The sequence below is a fragment of the Micromys minutus genome (genome assembly GCF_963924665.1).
Source record: "Micromys minutus genome assembly, chromosome: 2".
In the NCBI taxonomy this organism is placed as follows: Eukaryota; Metazoa; Chordata; class Mammalia; order Rodentia; family Muridae; genus Micromys; species Micromys minutus.
The window spans coordinates 33,923,719-33,943,986 of NC_137971.1; the positions used below are offsets into that span (position 1 = coordinate 33,923,719).

Genomic DNA, 20,268 nt, shown 5'->3' on the forward strand with positions numbered 1-20,268 from the left:
AGTGACAAGGAACAATTTGGAGAGATATGTGCACACTGACATGGCTTAGGCATAGTCTGAGTGTGTCTGTCAAAGCATCACAGAGCAGAAACATGACCACCAGTGTGATGACTTTAATCTGGTGGGAGTATCAAGTGGAACCTCTGGGAGTTAATTAGACCATCAGCAGCACCAACCTCAGAAGAGAACAGTGCAGCTTCTGAAGCCTTTACCTAGATTTCAACCTATTCAAGCCACCAAGAGGTTAGCAGAAAGGGAAATAGCTTTCAGTGTTAATGTATACAAAATTACTTATGCTAATAATATTATCATTGCATTAGTACCCACAATCCACAGCACACTGAGTGAAAGGTGCATTAATGGAACTGTAATCACTGGCTACCGATCGCAAGGTCTGATGGCAGTAACATCAACATCTGGGAACTTTAAAAAGCATAGGCCCACCCAGGCCAGTGTGATCAGAGTCTGCATTTTACCAAGGGTCTGGGGAATTCAATTGTCTATTAAAGTTTGAGAAATGCTGTTGTCAGCTTTTGAAAACTGCAAATAGAGCAAAAAAAAAAAAAAAAAAAACTTGATCAATTGACAGAGAAGGAAAGTCGTTCATTAAAGCTGCACTGCACTATTGCATTGTGAGTTAAGCCGAGAAAAAAAGGCAAATGTTTTACTAGTCATTAAGTTCTCAAGAAATGAATCAGGCCAGATCTATCCATTACCTTGAACATCGAAAGTGATCAAAGTGAATCAGGAGTTTGGCTTAATATGTCAAAAACAGAGTTCTTTGAAGACTGGGGGCTTTCAGAGGAAGCTCAGTGGTTTGAAAAAATCAAATACCAGACCAAGAGCAGAGCTCTGATTACGTGGCTGATGGTAGATTTGCTAGGTTGAAATTCTAAGAACTCATCATTACAGCAGAACTAATAAATTTGCCAGGAAAAGTACTCACCCTCATAAACATTCAAGGACAATAAAATTCCAGTCACTCGTATTGTGAGAAAAACCACTAACAGCCAACTGGATTCACTTAATAGGATTAAAATGAGCCAGAGACAGGACAAAGATGTCCCAATATCATTGGACACAAAAGGAGAAATAATTGTTGAATATGAGTATTCAAAATTAAGGTTTCCCACAGTTGGTAGAGACCTTATCTAAGGTACCCCTTTTTTTTTTTTTTTTTTTTTTTTTTTTTTTTTTTTTTGTCATCACTGCTTAACCCCAGGCATGGTGGCACATGCCTAGAATCCCATCTTCCAGGAGTTGGAGGCGAAGGAGTAGAAGTTTAAGGTCATTCTCTGCTACATAGCCCACTCTAAGTGTGACCCTAGACAGTGGGTGCCTAGTTGCGGGGGGGGGGGGAGAATAAATCCATCTTTGGATTAAGAACCCTTTCTCACCACAACATTTTGATATGGTTTGTCTCTAATGAGCTGATGTGGTACGCAGTTCACATTCGAGGCTTTCTACACAAGGCAAATCCTCAATAGGAAAACAAAAAAAAAAAAAAAAAAAAAAAGTCAGTGTGTAGACAATGCCCAGGTGACTGAAGGCAGACCTAAGGGGGGGGGGAGGGTAAGACTTGGCTGGAAAACACCTTTCCCACTTAATGATAATCCTCAACAGCTATTGAAATTTCTGCCTGCTTTCAGTTCTGCGTGGCTGGCAAGCTTCCATTCGCTCTGGCTTTTGCAAGAGTAACAGTAAGTAAATTTGACTCAACAAAACCAAGTATTATTTTACAAGTACAAACTGAAAATCAACCTAAGTTTGGGCTTGGGTTTTTGAAACTGATGCTAATTTTAAGCAGCAACCCTGAGACTCCCTGGAGACCTGCATGAGCTAGTAGTCGGTAGCACAAGCATTTTCCAAAGTTTTTAAGTGTTTTCAAGAGCAGGCAAGAAACCCGTTATGTTATTGAAACCCTGTCACTTTCCACAAACCCTAAATGGGCTTGATATCCAGATGTACCCCCATGGCAGCCCTTTAGGTGAAATACCTGAATCCTGTTCTTCTGTATTGAGATGACTTCTTTGATATCTTAGAACATCAAAGGTTTCATTATATTTATTAATTTGTGTGTGTGTATGTCTGTGTGTCTGTGTAATGTTCATCTACTTGCACCTCAGTACACATGTGGAGGTCAGAGAACAAACATACAGAAATTTGTTTTCTCCTTCTAATATGCAGATCCTGGGAATCAAACTCAGGTCACCGGGAATGAGAATCAAGCATATTTGCTCACCAATCCATCTTATTAGCTCCAAAACTAGAACATAATTGGGGGTTCGAAACTGAAGAAAGGATGCTATGCTCATCTCCCGTGGCTTTGTTTTGAGACAGGGTCTTGTGACATAGCCCAGAGTGGCTTCAAAACCATCTTCCTGCTTCTGCCTCCCAGTGCCAAGAGTACAAGAACAGCCTGGCTTATGTAGTGCAGGAGCTCAGACAAGAGCTTTGTGCATGCTAAGCAGGCACTCAGATTGTCCCTAGCCCAAAGGCAGCCGTAGAAGACTGGTTTCTTCACACGTGTCTCACACTCATTTTATCAAGCAACACTTAATATTTTCCTAAGTGAAAGAAGTGGATAGCAAAGAATCTACAGATGGTCGGGGAGAGAAATTGCCTTCGTTCTGTGATAAATATTCACAGGCTTCAGCAAGTGTCTGTTGATAACATTTGTATAGTAAATGTTTTAATCTCTAAAGAAATTTATGCTGACAGCCTTTGAGACAGGTACACCCATGAGAGGCATAAACTGGTAGTTAGGGACTACCAGCTGAGAGTTGGCACCTACATCTAAAGGACTGCTGTTAGCAAGCCTTCAGGAATAGTGAACTAACTCAAGAGCCAGGGGTGGAATTTGACACCATCGCAGGCTAAATGGATTGCACCCAACAAAGGGAACTTATCTGTGATCATCAGCAAGCTAAAGATACGGTGTGTTCTATTAAACAACTAGAAATCTTCAAAGGTAGGTCTTTTTTCTAGAATGAATGCTTAAAACTAGACATACAAGGCCTGACCTGAGGAAGAAATGGGCCGGGTGTTCATAGTTATCCATCCCCAAATACACTTTCAAAAGTACATAATCTTGTTGTACCTGGTTTCTCTTTTAATTATTCCAACTTTGTCAAGCCACATAGTAGGTCTACAAACATATGAACAGCCCCAACTCTATCCTCAAGTTCCCTTTGCCTCCATCTTGAAAAGTTATATATACGTGTGTGTGTGTGTGTGTGTGTGTGTGTGTGTGTGTGTGTGTGTGTGTACAAAAAACATCAGGAATGTCATTTAGAGGAAGAAGATTCACCCAGTATGTGTGAGGCCCTGGATTTTTCTCATATTCCCTATAAATTTTAAGAACTCCAAAAAGAGTCATTACAAGTTCAAAGGTATTCTCTTGTGGTTAACAAGGACCATTTAGAGTGCTTGAAAGTACGTAGACTCCTAGAAATATAAGGAATAATATTCTAAGACATAAGTTTTTTCATCTAGCCAGAGACAGCTGTTTGCTTCAACAAATACTGGGTCTTTAGAAGACGGTGTTATTTTTATTGCTTTTGGAGTTCTGTGTAAAGCATAGACCCTTACAATTTGCATGGTAAGTAGTTTCCATCTTTAAATATACTCATGTGATAAGAAAAGATACATGCAGAGAAAATACGTAGGATATTAAGAATTGGTCATTTACATTAAAAATTTCTTTGTACACACATCTTAACTTTAAAAAAAAAAAAGGGGCGTCTGCCAAAAACAATCTGAGACTGGAGAGAAAATCCAGCTTCCCTTGCAAGCAGCCCTTCACTGAGAGACATGAGTGTAGGCAGATGTCGGCCTCTTAAGAATAGATTCGACAGAAAACGACAGTGGCTCATTCGCCGAGAGTTTCGTTCCAACTTGTTTGGCTACGAAGAGGTCTTTTGAGCATCTGTCTATTGTAAATGTGTACTTCTGGTTCTCCTTGACCAAACACTCTCTGTGTTTCTTTGGGGTCTCTTCAAAGGCTTCTTTGACAAACGGTGCTTTCAACTCGGGGCCCGATTTGTCGTTGAGCGTCTGCTGGGATACTGAGTGGAATGGATTATGTTTAAGTGGCAGAGGATGCCTAGTGTTTTCTTTGCTGATCTTGGTTAAGACATGCCCTTGAGCCGCCAGGCAGTCCATATCAACAACAGGAGAGAAATTCCGACTGGGTGGGGAGAAGGCAGACCTCTCGGGGACAACCTGGTGAGCCTGAAGGTCAGTTCTTGAGGTTGGGACCTCAGATAGATGAGGCAGTACTAGAGAGCTTTCCAGTCTAGGTGGCATTATGTCATGCTCTACACTAAGGCCATCCTGAACTCGGGTTCCCTTCAAGTCCCAGCCGGCCCCAGGCTTCAGGGCTTGGACAGAAGTGGTGGCATTTAGCAGGTATTGCTGGTAGAGGAGGGTGTCACTAATGGGACCACACTTGGGCCAGACTAAAAACCGTGAGGACAGGGGATATTGTCTGTAAGTTGTGGCCACGCTGACGTTAGAAGAAATCAGTTCCATATTCCCGGACCCCGAATACTGCATGGTGAGATCAAGGCAGGTAGGTAAAAAATTACAGAAGTCCTTGCTTGGCAGCTCTCCTGCAGTGGGGCTGTAGGCACCTTTGTATGAGCTGTATTCGGGCCCAGGCACCATGCGATTGGGCAGAAACAAGGCAGCGGCTTGAGATGTTTCTAACATCTCCCTCTCTTTATATTCTCTCTCCAGCATAATGTTCTCCAACTCCTTGTCAGCAAAGGCTCTTCTCTTCCTCATTCTGTCACTGACAGGCGGGGGGAGAGGAAGGGTCCCTCCTAGGTAAGTCTCCGCCGCCATTGGGCGATAGCCTAAAATAAGCAAGGGTTGGAAAGAAAGCATAATCACATACCAACAAGAAAAAATCTGGAAATTCCAGAAGACAACAGCAATATCACAAAGCATAGGATGTGATCAGTTACAATTCCTAACATTGATGTTTTAATGCAGAGAGCTATACAGGTTTGGTTTCATGTAGTTTCCCTTTGAGGAATGGTTCCTGTATGGTAGCTTCTGGCAGCCACTGGTTTTGTTAGTATAGGCATGTCTGCTTGCTTGCTTTCTTCAACGAGTGTATCGTATCAGTTGACCTTTGAGTATTCTTCCCAGATCCATAGATATCGAGAGACAAATCTGCCCACAGTATCTTAATCAATGTTTCATTGCCCGTATCTTTTTTTCCTTTTTGGGGATTATTATAAAAGATATCTATACCTACAGCTGATGCCACTTTTATTTTCTAAAGATGTCTCATTATGTATACATTGTTACAGCTGTGGAATAATCCAGGGAGAACTAGGAGAAAAAGAAAAAGACAGTTAAAGAAGATTAGTAAAGAGAAAAAAGGAGAAGAGACTTGAGGATATAGAGATTCGAAGAAAAATTTAAAAGAGCAGTTAATGAGCCCAAACACACAGCCACACAAGGAAACTAACAATTGAGCCAGGCTCCCCTTGACCTCCAGAACAGGCAAGACAGTGCGGGTATGGGAAAGACCTCTCCAGCTACACTGAAAATAACAGGTCTCATGCAATTTTTCCCCCAAGTTCATTCGTGTTGGCCAGATACCAAAAGGGCTGAGCAAGCATGTCATTGGGGTGCAGATGAAAAAATCATGCACAGTTCACGAACAGAGCAAAATCAAAAACAAAAGCTAATACAACCAAAGTAGAATGCTCAGAGTACTTCGCCACTCCCAAACACTCACTGGTAGCAAATTTTTCTGAAGAATCCAGTGTGACATTTGTATTTACACAGTGACAAGCCCATTATACTCGTTCGCAAATAAAATAAACATTGAAAATTATTGTTTCCACTAGACTAAGTGTTTGGCAGAAAGTTACTTACTTAAGTTGGCTTTTCCACTGAGACCTCAAGTGTCTCAACTTGCTTTGGCAAAATTTCCCTATGGCTATAGATGTTTGCCCACTTTGCAACCAAATTCACTTTGAGTTCTCAAGAACTCTTTCTAAGGTCAGAAGTGCACAGCACGGGCTGAGACACACACTTCAAAACCGTCCGGGATCAGCTAAATTCAGAAGACTCACAGGGAAAGAATAAAAGAAAAAAGAAAACCTCTACTGATCACTTCAAGGAAGGAAACCCTTCTTTTTTAAGCAGAACTGTAGGAAGTGGTTCTTAGAGTGAATGTAACTTCACTCCAGATAAAGAGAAAGGGGAGTGGTGAGGACCAGTACAGTGCTTAGCTAGCCATAAATACTATGCTTTAGAAAATCGTCACTGTTTGAAGAGACCATGTCTCTAGGATGTGTAGGAGATAAAGGCTTAGGGAGAACTTAACTAGCAGCAGCTCGGGAGACTTCAGTTTGCTTTTTTGATTCAAAGTCTTTCCCACTCTGCAGCCTTGACAGACAGAGGCTGTAAGGAAGAATCCTGGGGACCCAGCAACCATCTGGGAGGAAAGAGGTGAAACTCTAACCTGAGGCTAGATGTGACTCTTGGTCACAGTAGCTATAACCTCCTTGCTTGGTTTACTCTGTGCCTTAAACTCCTTCAATAACTTAGAGAGTTGAAGGAGGAAGGGTTCAGTGAGTTGTAGTTGTTTTCCTTCCCAAATGTGGCTTCCAGGATCACTTGACGGTCCATTTTTCTATGTCCCTCACACTGGATAAATTTCACCAGGTGCTGCAGTGGAGGACAATCTTATTGTGGTGGCAAAAACCCTCTGTACGTGGCACCCACTTTCCAGACGAGTTCCCTTCCCCAAGGCAAAGTTTCTAATGAAAATTAGTTCCTTCCTGGGTTAATACATAGGTCCTGCATGTATGTAATAAGCATCCTTCAACTTGGTTTTTAAAAGCCAAAGGACAACTGGAGATCATTTTACCTTCTAAAATGCTTTTGGCCAGCAAACTCGGTGCCCTGACTTGCCTCTGGTACACTGCTTTCCGATCAAAATTATTCTGTTTCCCAGAAAGTCCCTTCTTGTCCTGTAAACACAAGAAACCATTGTGAGGCTGGTGGTGGGGCAGCATCCACAAAGCCTCTGAACCCTGCCCAGGCTTTAACAAATCTATTTTGCCATCTCTTATGAAAAAAAAATTATCCCCAGAAATTTAATGGGAAGGCCTCTTCTTAATCTCAGCACAGCTAAGAACACGTGTAGAGGGAGGGGAAATTCACAGTCCAGGAGACATAACAGAGCCTGAAGGACTGGGGGGGGGGGGGTTGGAGGGGGGACGCGGAGATGGTTGCCTCCTCAGGGCATAACCACTAAACCTGAAAGTGCTCAGCTGTCACCTAATCTTGACACTTAAGGCAGAACATTGACAGCTTCTGAGGACCAAAAAAAAAAAAAAAAAAAAAAAAACGGGGTGGTTTCTTCCCTAGGTGGAGTGGGCATAATGGGATGCCAGAGATTGGGCGATCTTCTGTATTTGGAGGAGGTGAGGTCCCTTAAAGCAGAAGGAACGCTTAAGAGACACCAGCCTGGGAGACCTCTGGTCACTGCCCGATTACTCCTGACCCAGTGGGCTATGGAGAAGCTTAGCAAGGCAGAAATAGGATGTAGCCCAACTAGCAAAGGTGTTGAACCCAGAGCCAGGGCCACCTGAGGTCCCCGGTCAGTTTGCACAGTCACCAACTGCATTTGGAGTCACCTAACTACCACCTGCACCTGTCAGAAGGGAAAGTCAAATCGAAAGTTTTCCAGGGGACTGGGGTAGAAGCTTAATTTCAGAGCACTTGCCTAAAGCCCATCCTTGGCCCCTGAAACAACCACAGTAATAACAATAATAAAGAATTCAAAGCTTTGCCTAGCCTCGGGTCTGAGAGAAGATCCTGTGAAGCCCGCCGTCACTTCCTCAAAGCAACAAAAGGGAAGGATAAACTCCGGGGTTCAAAAGCCTCTCGAGGAAAAATACTGACTTCTCAGGACAGAACCGCACAGTGGAGGCTGCAAAGACCTCTAAGCATTCTCTGGCAGGTCATATAGCCAATAGCCTTAGGCTGAGGGCCTCCTAACTCCACCGACATTTTGGTCTCATCTGGAAAATGGGCATCAAGTTCTGCCTAAGTACCAAGGTAGGGTGACGGGTGCACAGTGACAGCACCGGCGCAGCATCCTGACTGGATATACCGCCCAGTCACCCAACTTCCTCCCTTCTCGACCACATGCAAAACCAACCCCGAAACATTCTATTGACTTTTCCGTGGTGTCCCAAATGGACCTTAGTATTTTGCCTCTCTTTGTTTTTTTAATAGGAGACTTTTCCAGTAGGTTCTGCAATGAAGCCCAAGGCTTTCCCTCCGGAGCCCGCAAGCTAGAGTCGACGGACTGTTTGCGCCTCTCCTGCCAGGCGATCCGAGATCAGGGGTCACTCGGAAGTGTGAGTGGAAGCCCAGCTCCCTGCTGTAAGGGACCCCCCCCCCATCCCACCTGGATGCGCACCCTGGAGACGTACCCGGAGCCTGTCAGCACCCACCTCTGTGGCCTGCTGCCTCCGGAGCGCCACCTGGGCGGCCATGACACGCTGGCGCTCTACCACAAGCAGGCAGTTGGCGCACTGGCAATCCCGCCAGCGACAGAATCGCTTGTGGCCCTTGAGACAGGACACCACGCCGTGGTTGCGGCAGCGTGCGCACTTTGGCGTGCGGCTCAGTTTGCGCGGCTCTGCGCCGCCACCGGCGGTGGCACCGCGCTCGGGGACTGCGGCGGCGGCTGGCAGCGCCTGAGCAGCAGGCGGCGGCCTGGGTGCCAGCCCCCCGGGCTGCTCTGGCCGCTCTGATACCTCCGGGGACGCTCTGGACTCCTCGCCATCACCCTCATCCTCCGCGTCTTCATCCTCTTCTTCTTCGTCTTCGTCTTCCTCTCCGTCGGCCGCCGACGGACTGGGTTCCTGTGGCGTGGCCCGCAGCGGAGTCCCACAGCCATCCTCCTCCAGCTCTAGGCTCTCCACGTCAATCTCCCAGTCCCCGACTCCGGGGACTGCCTGCCCTTCCATCATGGCTCTAGGCTGTCGTTCGGTTCAGTTGCCCGCGCGCTAGAGAGACAGAAAGAAGCCTAAAGACCCGCCCGTCACAATCAGGGACCCTCTCTGAGGCACTGCCCAGAATTTCTGCAAGGCCTGTGTCCCCTTGAGTTACCCAGTTTTCTTCTGTTCCCTATGATACGGGCCACATGGGTCTAGAGAACCCCAGAGATCTACAGCTCAACGAAGGTTGTATTTTACTAATTCTAAGTGGTCCGTGCACCTGACCTTTAACCGGATCCCTGTCTGTCCTTTTCAGACCAGTCACCCACTGACCTTACACACTCATCAGTCTAAGCCAGCTAACATGGCCATGATAAATATAAAAATGCCCGATGGAACAACTATCTTTCCTTCTATTACAAGGGGCCTTGAAACCACCTTTCCCAAATGTCGCTTGACCTACGCCACCATAAAGGTCTTCTCAAAGGTCCTCCCCTTCCCCTAAACCGATGCTGTGCTATTATAGGAGCGCCCACGCACACACAAGGAGTGCGGGACTCTGGCCATAAGGCTGAAGAAACTGGTCTGGTATCAGTAGTGCTTGGGCCGCGCAAAGTTGATGGAACCAGATTCTCATCTTTAAGGCAAGACAACCGGAAACAGAAAGGAGCAGTAGTGAAGTTTCGTGTCCTGTGCCCTCCCTGACTCCCGAGCGGCGGCGACAACACAACACTCACCAAGAATCAGGCTCAGGCTTGCAACCCAGATAAAAGAGAGCGGGCTTCAGGATCTGTACCCGGAGCTGCAAGCCGCGGGAGCCCACTGGATGGTGATGGGGAACAGAGGCCAGAGGCGAGTCAAGTCCTCAGCAACCTCACCCGGTACATTTCAAATTCTGCAAAGTTCTGTTCGGTCCTCTGCAGCCCGGGTCGCTTCGCTTTGCTTTTCACTTCTGGCTCAAACTGGACTGGACAGGTCGGGCGGGGACCCAGCAGGACTCCGCCTCGGGGGCACTCTGTTTTGCCTTCAGCGCCGAGTCACTCTCTGCTGTCCGGGACCTGAGCTCCCCTTCCTAGTATTATCCACCACCCACCCCCAGCCCGAGCTCCGCATCCTCTGATTGGTCGGTTGTCAGGCGGTGTGCACGCTGATTGGCCGGAGCATTCGGGCTGAGTGCCCGCCTCCTCGGCCCAGTGGACGCTTCCCTCCCAGCGCTGCTGCGCCGCCGGAGTCCGCCCGCCAGCCTTCGCTGCAGCGGGGTCCCTGGTCTAGAGGCTAAACCCGAAAATGTGGGCAGTGGTTGCGGCAGAGTCGTCCTTTATCTCACCGACTAGGGAACAAGCTGATTCTCGCACTCTTACGCATCGCATTGTTCTGGAGAAGGTAACTAAGCGGTAGAGATCAGAAAGGTTAGCGTGATTTCTGCCGATATTATCACCATCTCTGGTGACCGGCAGTTGGGCGGAGAGAAGAGGCCACTCTAAAGGGGCACACTGGCATCTTCTCTTCGCACGAAAGGTCTGTGTTTGTCTTGCAGGAAAACGCGCCTAGTTGTCTTACAAATATCTGTATTTTGTGGAGAACTCTGAAGTGCGAAGCAGCCCCTTACATTCACAGAGCTTGCGAGGCAGGTGGCAGCGGCTACGTTTTCCTGTTATCCGTGGATAGCACGGTTCATTTTTGGAGCAAATGGAAATAATCCACGCCATTAGCAATTTTAGACACAAAAATATACTACCTAAGCGTGCATTTATACAAAACTTTAGAACATTACTGCTTTTGTGAATGAGTGATTAGCAAGCAAAGTAACTCTCTTCCCTCTCACTCTCAAAATACCCTTCACAAAAATGTTTGAAACAAAATCAAACTTCCCACGAGGCACAGAGAAGTCCTTAAAGCAACGCGACATTCTATGATCCTAAGCTAAGTTTAAAATTCCACCGATGCTTTTCTAGGATCAACTTTAGATCCAACCCTCTGCAGGAAGAGAGGGTTAGAAAACACATTAGAAAACAGATTGTCGATTTCCTGGATACGCGGTTGAGTAGCGATGGATATTTGTTGAAGGGAGAAAATTTCGGAGCTGATTGTAACTTTCCTCTAATCCGATCCTGTCAGAAAGTTCGAGGTCAATCAAGCTCTCCTAAGTGAGAACAAAGACCAGACGCCTGCCTGTCTGCCTGCCAGAAGCACAGGTATTCTCTGGCCCTTGTGAGGTCGAATTCCTCCTAGGTCCAGCACTGCAACCTCATTTTTTGACTGCTTCTTCTCAGAGCCAAGGCAATGAAGTCCCCCTAAATATATGAAGATGGCTTTCTGTATGCTTCCGCAGATTTTTTTTTCTTTCAGTGTCTCTGGGAGTCTTGAGGGGCAACTAATCGCAAGGCACTGAGAACCAACTCTTGGAACCCCTTTTTCTGCACCGCCTAGTAACACGGATGAGTTCATTTGTGGTCTTTTTGCTAACTAAAGCCCCCCCGCCTTGAGTGGGGGTGTTTGAGGTCTTGACTACAGTTGAAGCACTTTTTCTAACCTTCGTTTTTTCCGATGATGAAAGTGAGGAGCCCCAGCCCTGACTCCTGGGGAACTGGTCAAAGAACCTCAGATCAGGATAGCCCGTGCCCTTAAATGACAGAAAGTAGCGAGTCCTCGGCTCTCGGCCGCAGATGGTTTGCTGTGGCTTCTCGGTTATTTGTTGTTATTGTTGCGGTTGCTTTGTTTTTGTTTTCGTAGCTCCCTAGCTCTCCTGCATCCCTTCAGATTTTAGCACTTGGAGTTAGGGGTAGAGCCTCCTGACAGGATTAAGCACTGATCTTTTGTTGGTTGTTTTGTTTTAACTACACACACACACACACACACACACACACACACACAGAGCACAGAATAACTTTTTACCTTTGCAAACAGGCAGTTTGTGCGCATCTGCCCTCTGAGTGAAAATAAACTATAACGCCACCACTACTAATCTGCCAGATCCGTTGGATGACAGGAGAGGTTTTTACTTCAGGCTTGTATAGCCCTTAAGAAGAAAGAAGATAGAATAATTAGCCCTTCACCGGTCGTTTTAAATATCAACAAAGTTGAGAAAATAGATTTGCTTGCTGCTAGATAGCAGAGAGTAGAGCCGGGAGAAGAGCTTGTGTGTAGCTGCTTCCTGAACTGAAAGTAAACAGACTGTGAAGCCCAGGAGCCTTTGTTCAGACTTTAAACAGCACTTGAGGAGAAGACAAACAGCATTCACGTATGAACCAGCCAGATGAGGTCAAACAGGGAAATGGGGCTACGGGACTCTAAGGCAGGGGACCAGCCCTTGGGAGTGTTGTAGGACAGAGACCAGGCTAGTGATATTGTGGACATGCTGGACCAGACTAGAAAGGGGGTAAGAAAGAGCCTCCAGGCTTAGCTAGACTTCTAGCAGGTGGATGCTTTCCTCTGTGAGGGGTATTGTCTCCAGCACCCCAAGGAGAGGAAAAACACCGGGCAATGACTCCACTGCTGTCTACTGATCCCCTTCCCCTCCACCTGGACTCTTTCCCGTGTGCCTTCCCTTCTTACACCACCATCTGTGCGCTTCAGGACACAGGACACACAGCTGTAATCACGATCCTGGTGAATTACATCCTCTGGTCTTGAGGCCCTCCGGGGAACCACTTTCCCACCAGCGGCTGGAAAGTGAGATGCTTCAACGAGGATGGGGATTTGCCCCAGGACAAACTTCAGGAAGTCCAGGACACTCCCATACTAAAAGTGAAATTCTGTGTGTTGCTTCTGGGGAGGGAGGGTTGGGGTAAGTGGCCATGCCTTTTATCGAACTGCCAACAAATTTCGCAGTTACACAAACTGTTCAGTAAATTAAATATTCAGAAGAAATAGGGGTGAGAAAGCCTGTGCTCCAGCTGGTTATTCCATGGATTATATGGCTTTGGTCAATTATTCTTCAGCATCTCGGGAAGAGGGACTTTTCCTGGCCTGGCATATAACTAGCAAGGATAGGGTAATCACACCGTGAGATCTCCAAAGCAGAACTTCTTCTCTCCCAAGGGGATAGCGGGATAGTACTTGCATCCAGTGAGAGCCTGTCTTCCCTTCCTTCAGCCACTCTTTAAAAATAAAAAATAAAAAAATAAAATCCCTAAAAGGAGCGTGAAAACCTATACCAAGTCACAAAGCACAGTTCTTTCCAGTGCTTTCTGAGCTGCTGTGAGGCTCAACTCAGACTATTAAGTTGGTTTTCTTCCCGTCCTGACCCACATGAGTGAAGGTGGCACATGCCCTGGCTTGCTTCTGACTTCCTTCACCTAATCTACACACACACACATACACACACACACACACACACACACACACACACACACACCTCTACACTCTTCCTGCCCCAGTACTATTGAGCCCCTCAGCTAGTCCTCAGAATATCAAAAGGAAGAAATGGGGGGTCTTTCCTTGGTGAGCACGGCTGGCTTGTTTGCTCCAAACACCACGTGTCCAAAAATATTCAAAGAAGGGAAGCATATGTCAAAATGGTTCCATTTGTTGTAAGAGTCCTGAAAGAAATTCCATTAGAATGGCCCCTGAATCACACAGCTTAGGTACTCCTATCTTTAACAACTAAGGCCTGTCTGGACTCCCACCTTGGTCCTTCAGCCTCCACTTGCTCAAGGAGTCCTAAGGTAAACAAGCTTGAGGACCCATAGAGGGGACCTAGGAGACCACCACCAGCAGCAGCAGCAGCTCCTTAAGCTGGTTAGTTGGCCCTAACCCTGAGTGCCAGGTGGTGACAAACTGTTGGGCACTTCTGAGCAGCTTGGTATAAGGTCTTGCTGTGGCTAACTGTGGCTCTGGTTTCTTTCCGACCTTGAACTCACGTCCTCATGTAGAAAGCAAAAGTGTCATGCAGTCTGACAACTTCAGCTGGCTGTGGACACGGTGAAATAAATAATCCCAGATGGGAACACAGAGATATGATTTCCCAATTTACTTTGCGGAAATTAGATGCAGGGCCTGTCACACTCAGTGGGAGGGGAGGGAGCAAGGAGCACTTTAGGAGATGGCTGCTCCCTCCGCCAGGGTGGTTAGCATGCCCCCCTGCCTCTGCTTTGGCAGCCTGAAAAGCAAAGGACAAAAGGAATCCTAACGTTTCTTCTCTTCCCTTCTTGTTCCTTCCGTGGGGAGCTGGGTAAAAGGGTGAAAACAGAAAGAGAGCAACAACTTGGTCCCTGATCTTACATTTAAGATCAAAGGAGTGGATCAAGAACTTGCTAGAGAGAGGGGGACAGGACATAGCCAAAACAGAGACCAGAGACCGTGCAGAACTAAAGAGGCCTTGCCTATTTCTGGTCCACCTCGCTGCTGTCCTGTGTTTTGTGAAACATGACCTTCTGGGCTAGATACAGAATCCTGTGCACGGTGAGGCAATCTTGCCACGTATTTTCAGGGTCCATCTGCCACCCTGCCTTCCCCAAGGGCCAATAACAGGAGGAGGGGCTGGGCTCAATCCACCAGGAGGCCATCTAGCAGCCAAGAGAGGAGAGAACTACAGTCATCTTTCAAAACCTGTGCCAAATACTCCCCAGGAGGCATTAGGACCCCAGAGGTGGCAGCCTTGTTATAGAAGGCAGTCTGGAGATTAAATGTACCAAGGGCCTCCTTGTATAGACATACTGAAGGGGGTTCAGGCCTGGGTAGAACAAATGCCCTTACCTTGGGAACTTTCCATCCCCATCCCTGTGTTAGAGTATGACATTTCAAGTGTTAGCCTTTGCCCACATCTAGACTTCACATCATTCTTCACATCTTCCCAACAGTCTCACCAGCAAGGTAGAAGGGGTTCAAGAGAGGCGTGGGGAGCAAAGTGTTGGTCCTGCAGGAGCTATAGGAAGAATGAACCATCTTCCTTGTATATGAAGCACCACCCTGTCCCTGCAGGTCCTTGAGTATAGACTGAAGGAATCAAATTCAAGTTTCTAGTTACTATATCAGAGATAAAAAACTGTACGGAAATTTCACAGCCTGTTTTCTCTGGATAACAAGATCAAGAATGTGGAGGAGAAGGAAAGAAAAAAAAATAGAAACACAGTTTGGCACCAATTTTGACCTACTGGTGACTTTCTTTCTGCTATTGATTCAATTCAATCTAAAAAAAGGACCTCACTCCAAGTTTAGACTGGATGAGGTTTATCACACTGGCCAAAAGAGCCCTCACACCTCATAACCTGCCTGTGACCCTGTGGCTTCTAGATTAGGCCTCTTCTGCCTGGGTTTTAAGCAAGAAGTCAGCAGGCAGATTATACAGACCTCTTTCTCCATATCTTCCGTTAACTCTGGGATCTGGATTTGGATCCTAAAGCAGACCGAAGTTTTCCTTACTATAGAGCCAGGAAGTATCTCTGAGCAGCACACTTGCTGGAAGGAAGTATCCCTGTTTCAGCTCAACTCCTCCAGTCTGGGGTGACTGGCCCAAAGCAGACTCCAGGGCCACTGAAAAAAAAATGTGTGGGACTGGAAGAAAGTGTGGGGGCAGAGAGAATCAAACTCTACTTGGCTGTGCATCTAGATAGCAGGTGACTGTCCAGGACCCCGGGTGACTAAAGTGTGATCCGGGATCACTAATCCAAATGGCAAAAACACAGCTCCTAAAAGAGGACACAACTTTCCTAAAAGAGATTCTTTCCATCCATATAATAAGTGGCAAGGGGGGGCGGACTAAAAGGAGGAGAGGGAGGGGGAGGAAAGAAGACAGACTGGAGGTGGGGTGTCACTGGAAACTAGGTCTCTGGGGATCCTGTTCTAGTCAGTTTGGCTAACTATAGCAGCCCTGACCTTGGGCCATTTTCTTCACCATTACCCGTGAGGCTTCTGTGTTGTGAAGGAGTTGAAACGGAACAAGAATTATCGCTGAAATCTTTTCCTAAATTCTGACTACGCCTGGGCGGGGTCAAACAAACAAGAAGAAGGGAGACAGGGAGGGAGGAGAGAGAGAGAGAGAGAGAGAGAGAGAGAGAGAGAGAGAGAGAGAGAGAGAGAGAGAGAGAGAGAGAGAGAGAGAGAGAGAGAGAGAGAGAGAGAGAGAGAGAGAGAGAGAGAGAGAGAGAGAGAGAGAGAGAGAGAGAGAGAGAGAGAGAGAGAGAGAGAGAGAGAGAGAGAGAGAGAGAGAGAGAGAGAGAGGTTGGTCTGTTTTCTCCTGGGGGTTGTAGAAAAGCGAGAGAAGAGGGACTAGCGCCAGCTGGAGCCCGCCATTACAACAAGAGGCTACATAAACTTTAAGAGCAGAGGAAATCTTCTCTTTGAAGGTGCTGACCCCCAGAGAGTAGGTGGGTGTTCCTCGGGAGATGAGCCATTGGAAAGGGGCGAGCTAGGAGACGTCACTTGCTTCACGCTGATTTAACAGGGAGGGAGCGCAGGTGCAAGAAACTCCAGCCCCTTCTCCCATCCACCTAGAGCCCCTGAGCCCTCCACCCCTGCCCTTTCTTTGGTAGAAAATTTATTGACGGGGTGAGAGCAGCTAACAAAAAGGCAGCCTCGTGAGCATCGGGCTCCACAAGAATGCTTTGATCCCCTCCAGTGTCCAACAGTCCCCAAAAAGCCTGAGATCCTTGGTCAAGCAGCTCATTGGTTCAAGCTTCTAGAATCCCAGTGCCTGAGCGTGCACAAGGAGGCCGCGAGGGGGCGCTGTGGGTGCCCACTGCAGCGGTGGACAAGGGTCTGGGAGTTCCACAGGATTACATCTTCCATCCCTCCCACTAGCTTTGCAAGGCAAATCGAGTAAGTGGTACTCACTGAAGAAAGTTTCATGCAGGTGGTCCGCATCCTTGAGTGTCCAGATTACTTCTTCTTGTAGCCTCTACTTGGAAGAACAGGGAAGGTCTCTCCAAGCATTGATCCTTAAGGTGGAAGAAGTCAGAGGCCATCCCTCTTCAGCTAGCTTCTGCAGTTAGCTGCTGCAGCGACCCTGGAAGCGAGGCGAACCTTGCTCCATCTGCTTCTGCCTAAAGCCTTCCACAGGAACCTAATTTCCCTGAGCACACAATCAGAACTGCCCCCATCTCACCCCACCCCGCACCCACCACTCCTGCTTCCCCTTTGTAAGTCCCTCAAAAAAATGATTTGAGAAGCGGAGGACCTTTGGGCGGAAAACGGGTTTTCAAACTCCCACTCTGAAGCAAATGATGAAGTTACAAGTTTAGTGGGAACGTCCCCAAGACTATTTCTCCGAACGGGTCTTAATGCTCTGTGTAGACCAGCCAGGGCTCTAAAAGCCCGCGGTACCACAAACCATTGCGGGGGACCCTGAAAAGTTTTGCACCATTTACATTCTATGTCTTTGTCTCCTTGTTTGCAAAATGTAAGCTCTCGGCAATATAAACATTGACAATTGAGAATCTGAAAGTATTGTGAGTATAAGGTGCCCAGGTCTCCATATCTACTTTTATTTCAAGTCAGGAACACCATGTCCTGGGTTACAAATAGATAAGGTCAACAGATGAAGTTACTGGTCCTAATTCAAGCAACTCTTGTCTCTCAGAGGAAGCTGCCATCCCACCCCCCAATCAAATAAAAATGCAGACTTACCTTTCTTTCGGCCAACAAGGATCCAGATCTTCAAGTATGATACAGAATTGCTTGTCCCTCCTCACTTTGAAGATCAGGAGGGGTTGCAGCAAGGGGGCAAAGCCTTCCTAAACAAACAGTTGCTGTAGGTTCTCAGCATCTCTCTTCCCAAGAAACTGTCCTTGAGGCAGGAAGGGACAGTCAGGCTGCCATTCTTACAACTTGTTTCCAATAGGACATTTCAGCTGGGCTCATTTTTGTTGTTTGGTTGGTTGGTCTTGTTTGTTCTCATGGTTGTTTCGGTCTCTTACTTAGGGAAAAACTTAACAATATACAAGAACGGGCCAAATTGCATAAGATCTACTAAAGTAATCTAATGGACCAATAACTGCAATGACCCGCAAGAACATACAATGTCTGCATAGGCATTAGGCAGATCAGCCACTGACTCTGCAGGCTTGAGAGCCACACTGCAGTTCTGCGCGTCAGCTGAGTTGGTAACATTTAATTATACCAAGTCAATGGAATTCCTGAGGTCTGGGGTAAAATACATTGTGTGCTTCATGAACATATGATGAATCATTTGAGCAAGAGACTCATTAGCAGAGCACCCAGCTTGATGCCAGTGGACAAGGGACAGAGACAGAGGTGGCCAGAGGGATTGGTAGATCTACACTCTAGAAACCTAATTGTATGCTACTTGATCTTCTAAATAACTTGGGAAATGTCCTCTAAAACACAGTCACGACCTCAAACGATAAAATCTTACAGCTGTGCTGTAAGACGGTAAAATCAGCTCCATTAACAGAAAAAAATCTCAGCCCTAGCTCTAAAAACTCTGAACTCTAGTCAGAAACCATCTCTTTAAGACCTCTTCAGTCTTGTCTCATTCTTATCAACAACCTTCCAGCATTGCTAATAAACAGGGTTTTATGGGTTTTGTTGCTTTTTTTTCTCCTTCTCTTTTAGTTTTTTTTTTTTTTCCAATCCCAGTTTGCACAATACACGACACATCTGTACACTTAACTTTCATCCACTGAGCACGGCGCAGTCACTAAACTTGGCTTATCGGTTCCAAAAAGAATCAAATCCGGCTTCATTGTGGAGTCCAACCCAATACATGAAAGGGCAGAATCAACTGTCCAGTCGTATTCCCAGATGTCCTCATGTTGTTTGGCAAAATCTATAATGTAATAAATATTGACGATTCCCTCACATATGGTGCTAAGATTCGCCTAGCCAAAAAAAAATTTTTTTTCTGCAATCTTTTAAAAAATATATCACTAGGTTTGTTGTCTCGAAAATAGTTTGTACTCTGGCAGCGCTCTAAATGTCAACCAGATGTGGAGTCCCATTACAATGCTCTCCTTTTTTGTTGTTAATTTTACTTGTCCCCACAGATTATTGGTGTTTTTAAAACAGTTGCTCTTCAAGAGTCTTCTGTCTGTTACTGACGGAAGATAAAGTATTTTAAAAGTCAATGAACTTCCTCAGAGAAACACGTTCTAATTTTCCTTTCTGGCTACAAGATCATGGCTCCTGCCATTTCATGTGTTTTAAGGATTTTTCTTTTTTTTGTTTTTTTTTTTTTTTTTTTTTTGGTTTTTTTTTTTTGTTTCTTTGTTTGTTTTTTGTTTTTTCCAGGTTACTTCGGGGTCCCCTTCCATACACACATACACACACACACACACACACACACACATATGCGCGCGCGCACACACACACACACTTCCATTCAAAGCTCCTGTTTGCACTCTTTTCCAAAAATATCATCCTTCTGGGATGAAATTTTTCATGCAGAAACTCAGTTAAACTCAGTCTGACTGAACCATCTCTTTTTTTTTTTTTCCCTAAAGAAAGTTTGAGAAAACAAATCCTTAGTTATTTGAGAGAGCTAATTAATGCACTCTGTTTCTCAAAACTAGATGTATGGGTGTATTAATCACTAAAAAGAACTCATGAATTGACTCTGTAAGTGAGCAAGGCTCTTGAGCCCTTTGGAAGTCATCGAATATTTACTAAAAGTGAGAGCGGTTTATAAATCACTTTAGATTACAGAACCTACAATTGTATTAAACCTTTAGGATGACAGGTTTATTCCCATTTCTCTATGGAGCCACAGTAATAAGAAGCATTCACGGCCACAGGAGCATGTGCATTTGATAGCTCAGATTTTAAAAAACTATAATTTTTATCACAGCTATAGGAACAGTTTTTGTCAGTTTTCCTGCTTTGAAAATAGTTCCTCTATTTTAAAAATGTGCAGGGACATAAACATATTTTAGTGCTATACTGTACAGGAATATAAGCTGAGGCTCAGGATTTGGGGTGCTACAGTTATAGCTTGGTAAATGCTTGCCTATCATGTGTTACCAGTGCTTGGGAGTGATGCCTGGAATTTTCACAGGAAATTCATATTATACATATGTGTCATTTTCTGGCATTAATTCTTAAATGCGGAACTGACAGCATCTTTGCCTTTGCTTGTCTTTTTGTTGTTGTCTTCAATTTTTTTTTATATATGTGTGGATGTTTGGCCTGCATGCATGTTGATGAACCACATGTTTTCCTGGTGTCTGAGGAGGCCAGAAGAGGGCATCAGATCCCCTAAAGCTGGACTTACAGACTTACCCATGTGTGCAGTGGCTCTTCTGCAAGAACAAGTGCTCTTAACTGCTGAGCCAACTCTCCAGTCCCCTGTCTATATATTTTTAATGCATAGAGATTTTTATCTTTAGAATAT

General features: G+C 45.8%; 1 protein-coding gene across 5 annotated transcripts; it reads right to left on the reverse strand.

The window, feature by feature from the left end:
* Window positions 1-3,501: 3,501 nt before the first annotated feature.
* Window positions 3,502-9,984, reverse strand: DMRT2 (doublesex and mab-3 related transcription factor 2). 5 transcript variants are annotated; one of them, XM_080911453.1, is made up of 5 exons: window positions 9,719-9,984; window positions 8,493-9,050; window positions 6,896-6,998; window positions 5,263-5,343; window positions 4,743-4,859 (listed from the first exon to the last, which is right to left on the reverse strand). In XM_080911453.1, exons 2-4 carry the CDS (start codon window positions 9,012-9,014, stop codon window positions 5,288-5,290), a joined length of 681 nt encoding a protein of 226 aa, XP_080767579.1. In that variant the 5' UTR covers window positions 9,015-9,050; window positions 9,719-9,984; the 3' UTR covers window positions 4,743-4,859; window positions 5,263-5,287. The 5 variants fall into 5 exon arrangements, with proteins under 5 accessions (XP_080767576.1, XP_080767575.1, XP_080767577.1 ...); XM_080911450.1 differs by lacking the exon at window positions 5,263-5,343 and having other exon boundaries at window positions 3,502-4,859; window positions 8,799-9,050; XM_080911449.1 differs by lacking the exon at window positions 5,263-5,343 and having other exon boundaries at window positions 3,502-4,859.
* Between the last annotated feature and the right edge of the window lie 10,284 nt (window positions 9,985-20,268).

Bases quoted from the DNA above. Each gene is read 5' to 3' on its own strand.
- DMRT2 (XM_080911449.1), bottom strand. From the start codon at position 9,014: ATGATGGAAGGGCAGGCAGTCCCCGGAGTCGGGGACTGGGAGATTGAC. The intron at 6,999-8,492 runs GTGGGTGCTGAC...TTGTGTTTACAG, and splicing joins GGAGGCAGCAGGCCACAGAG to GACAAGAAGGGACTTTCTGG. The intron at 4,860-6,895 runs GTAAAATGATCT...TGCTTATTTTAG, and splicing joins GGCCAAAAGCATTTTAGAAG to GCTATCGCCCAATGGCGGCG.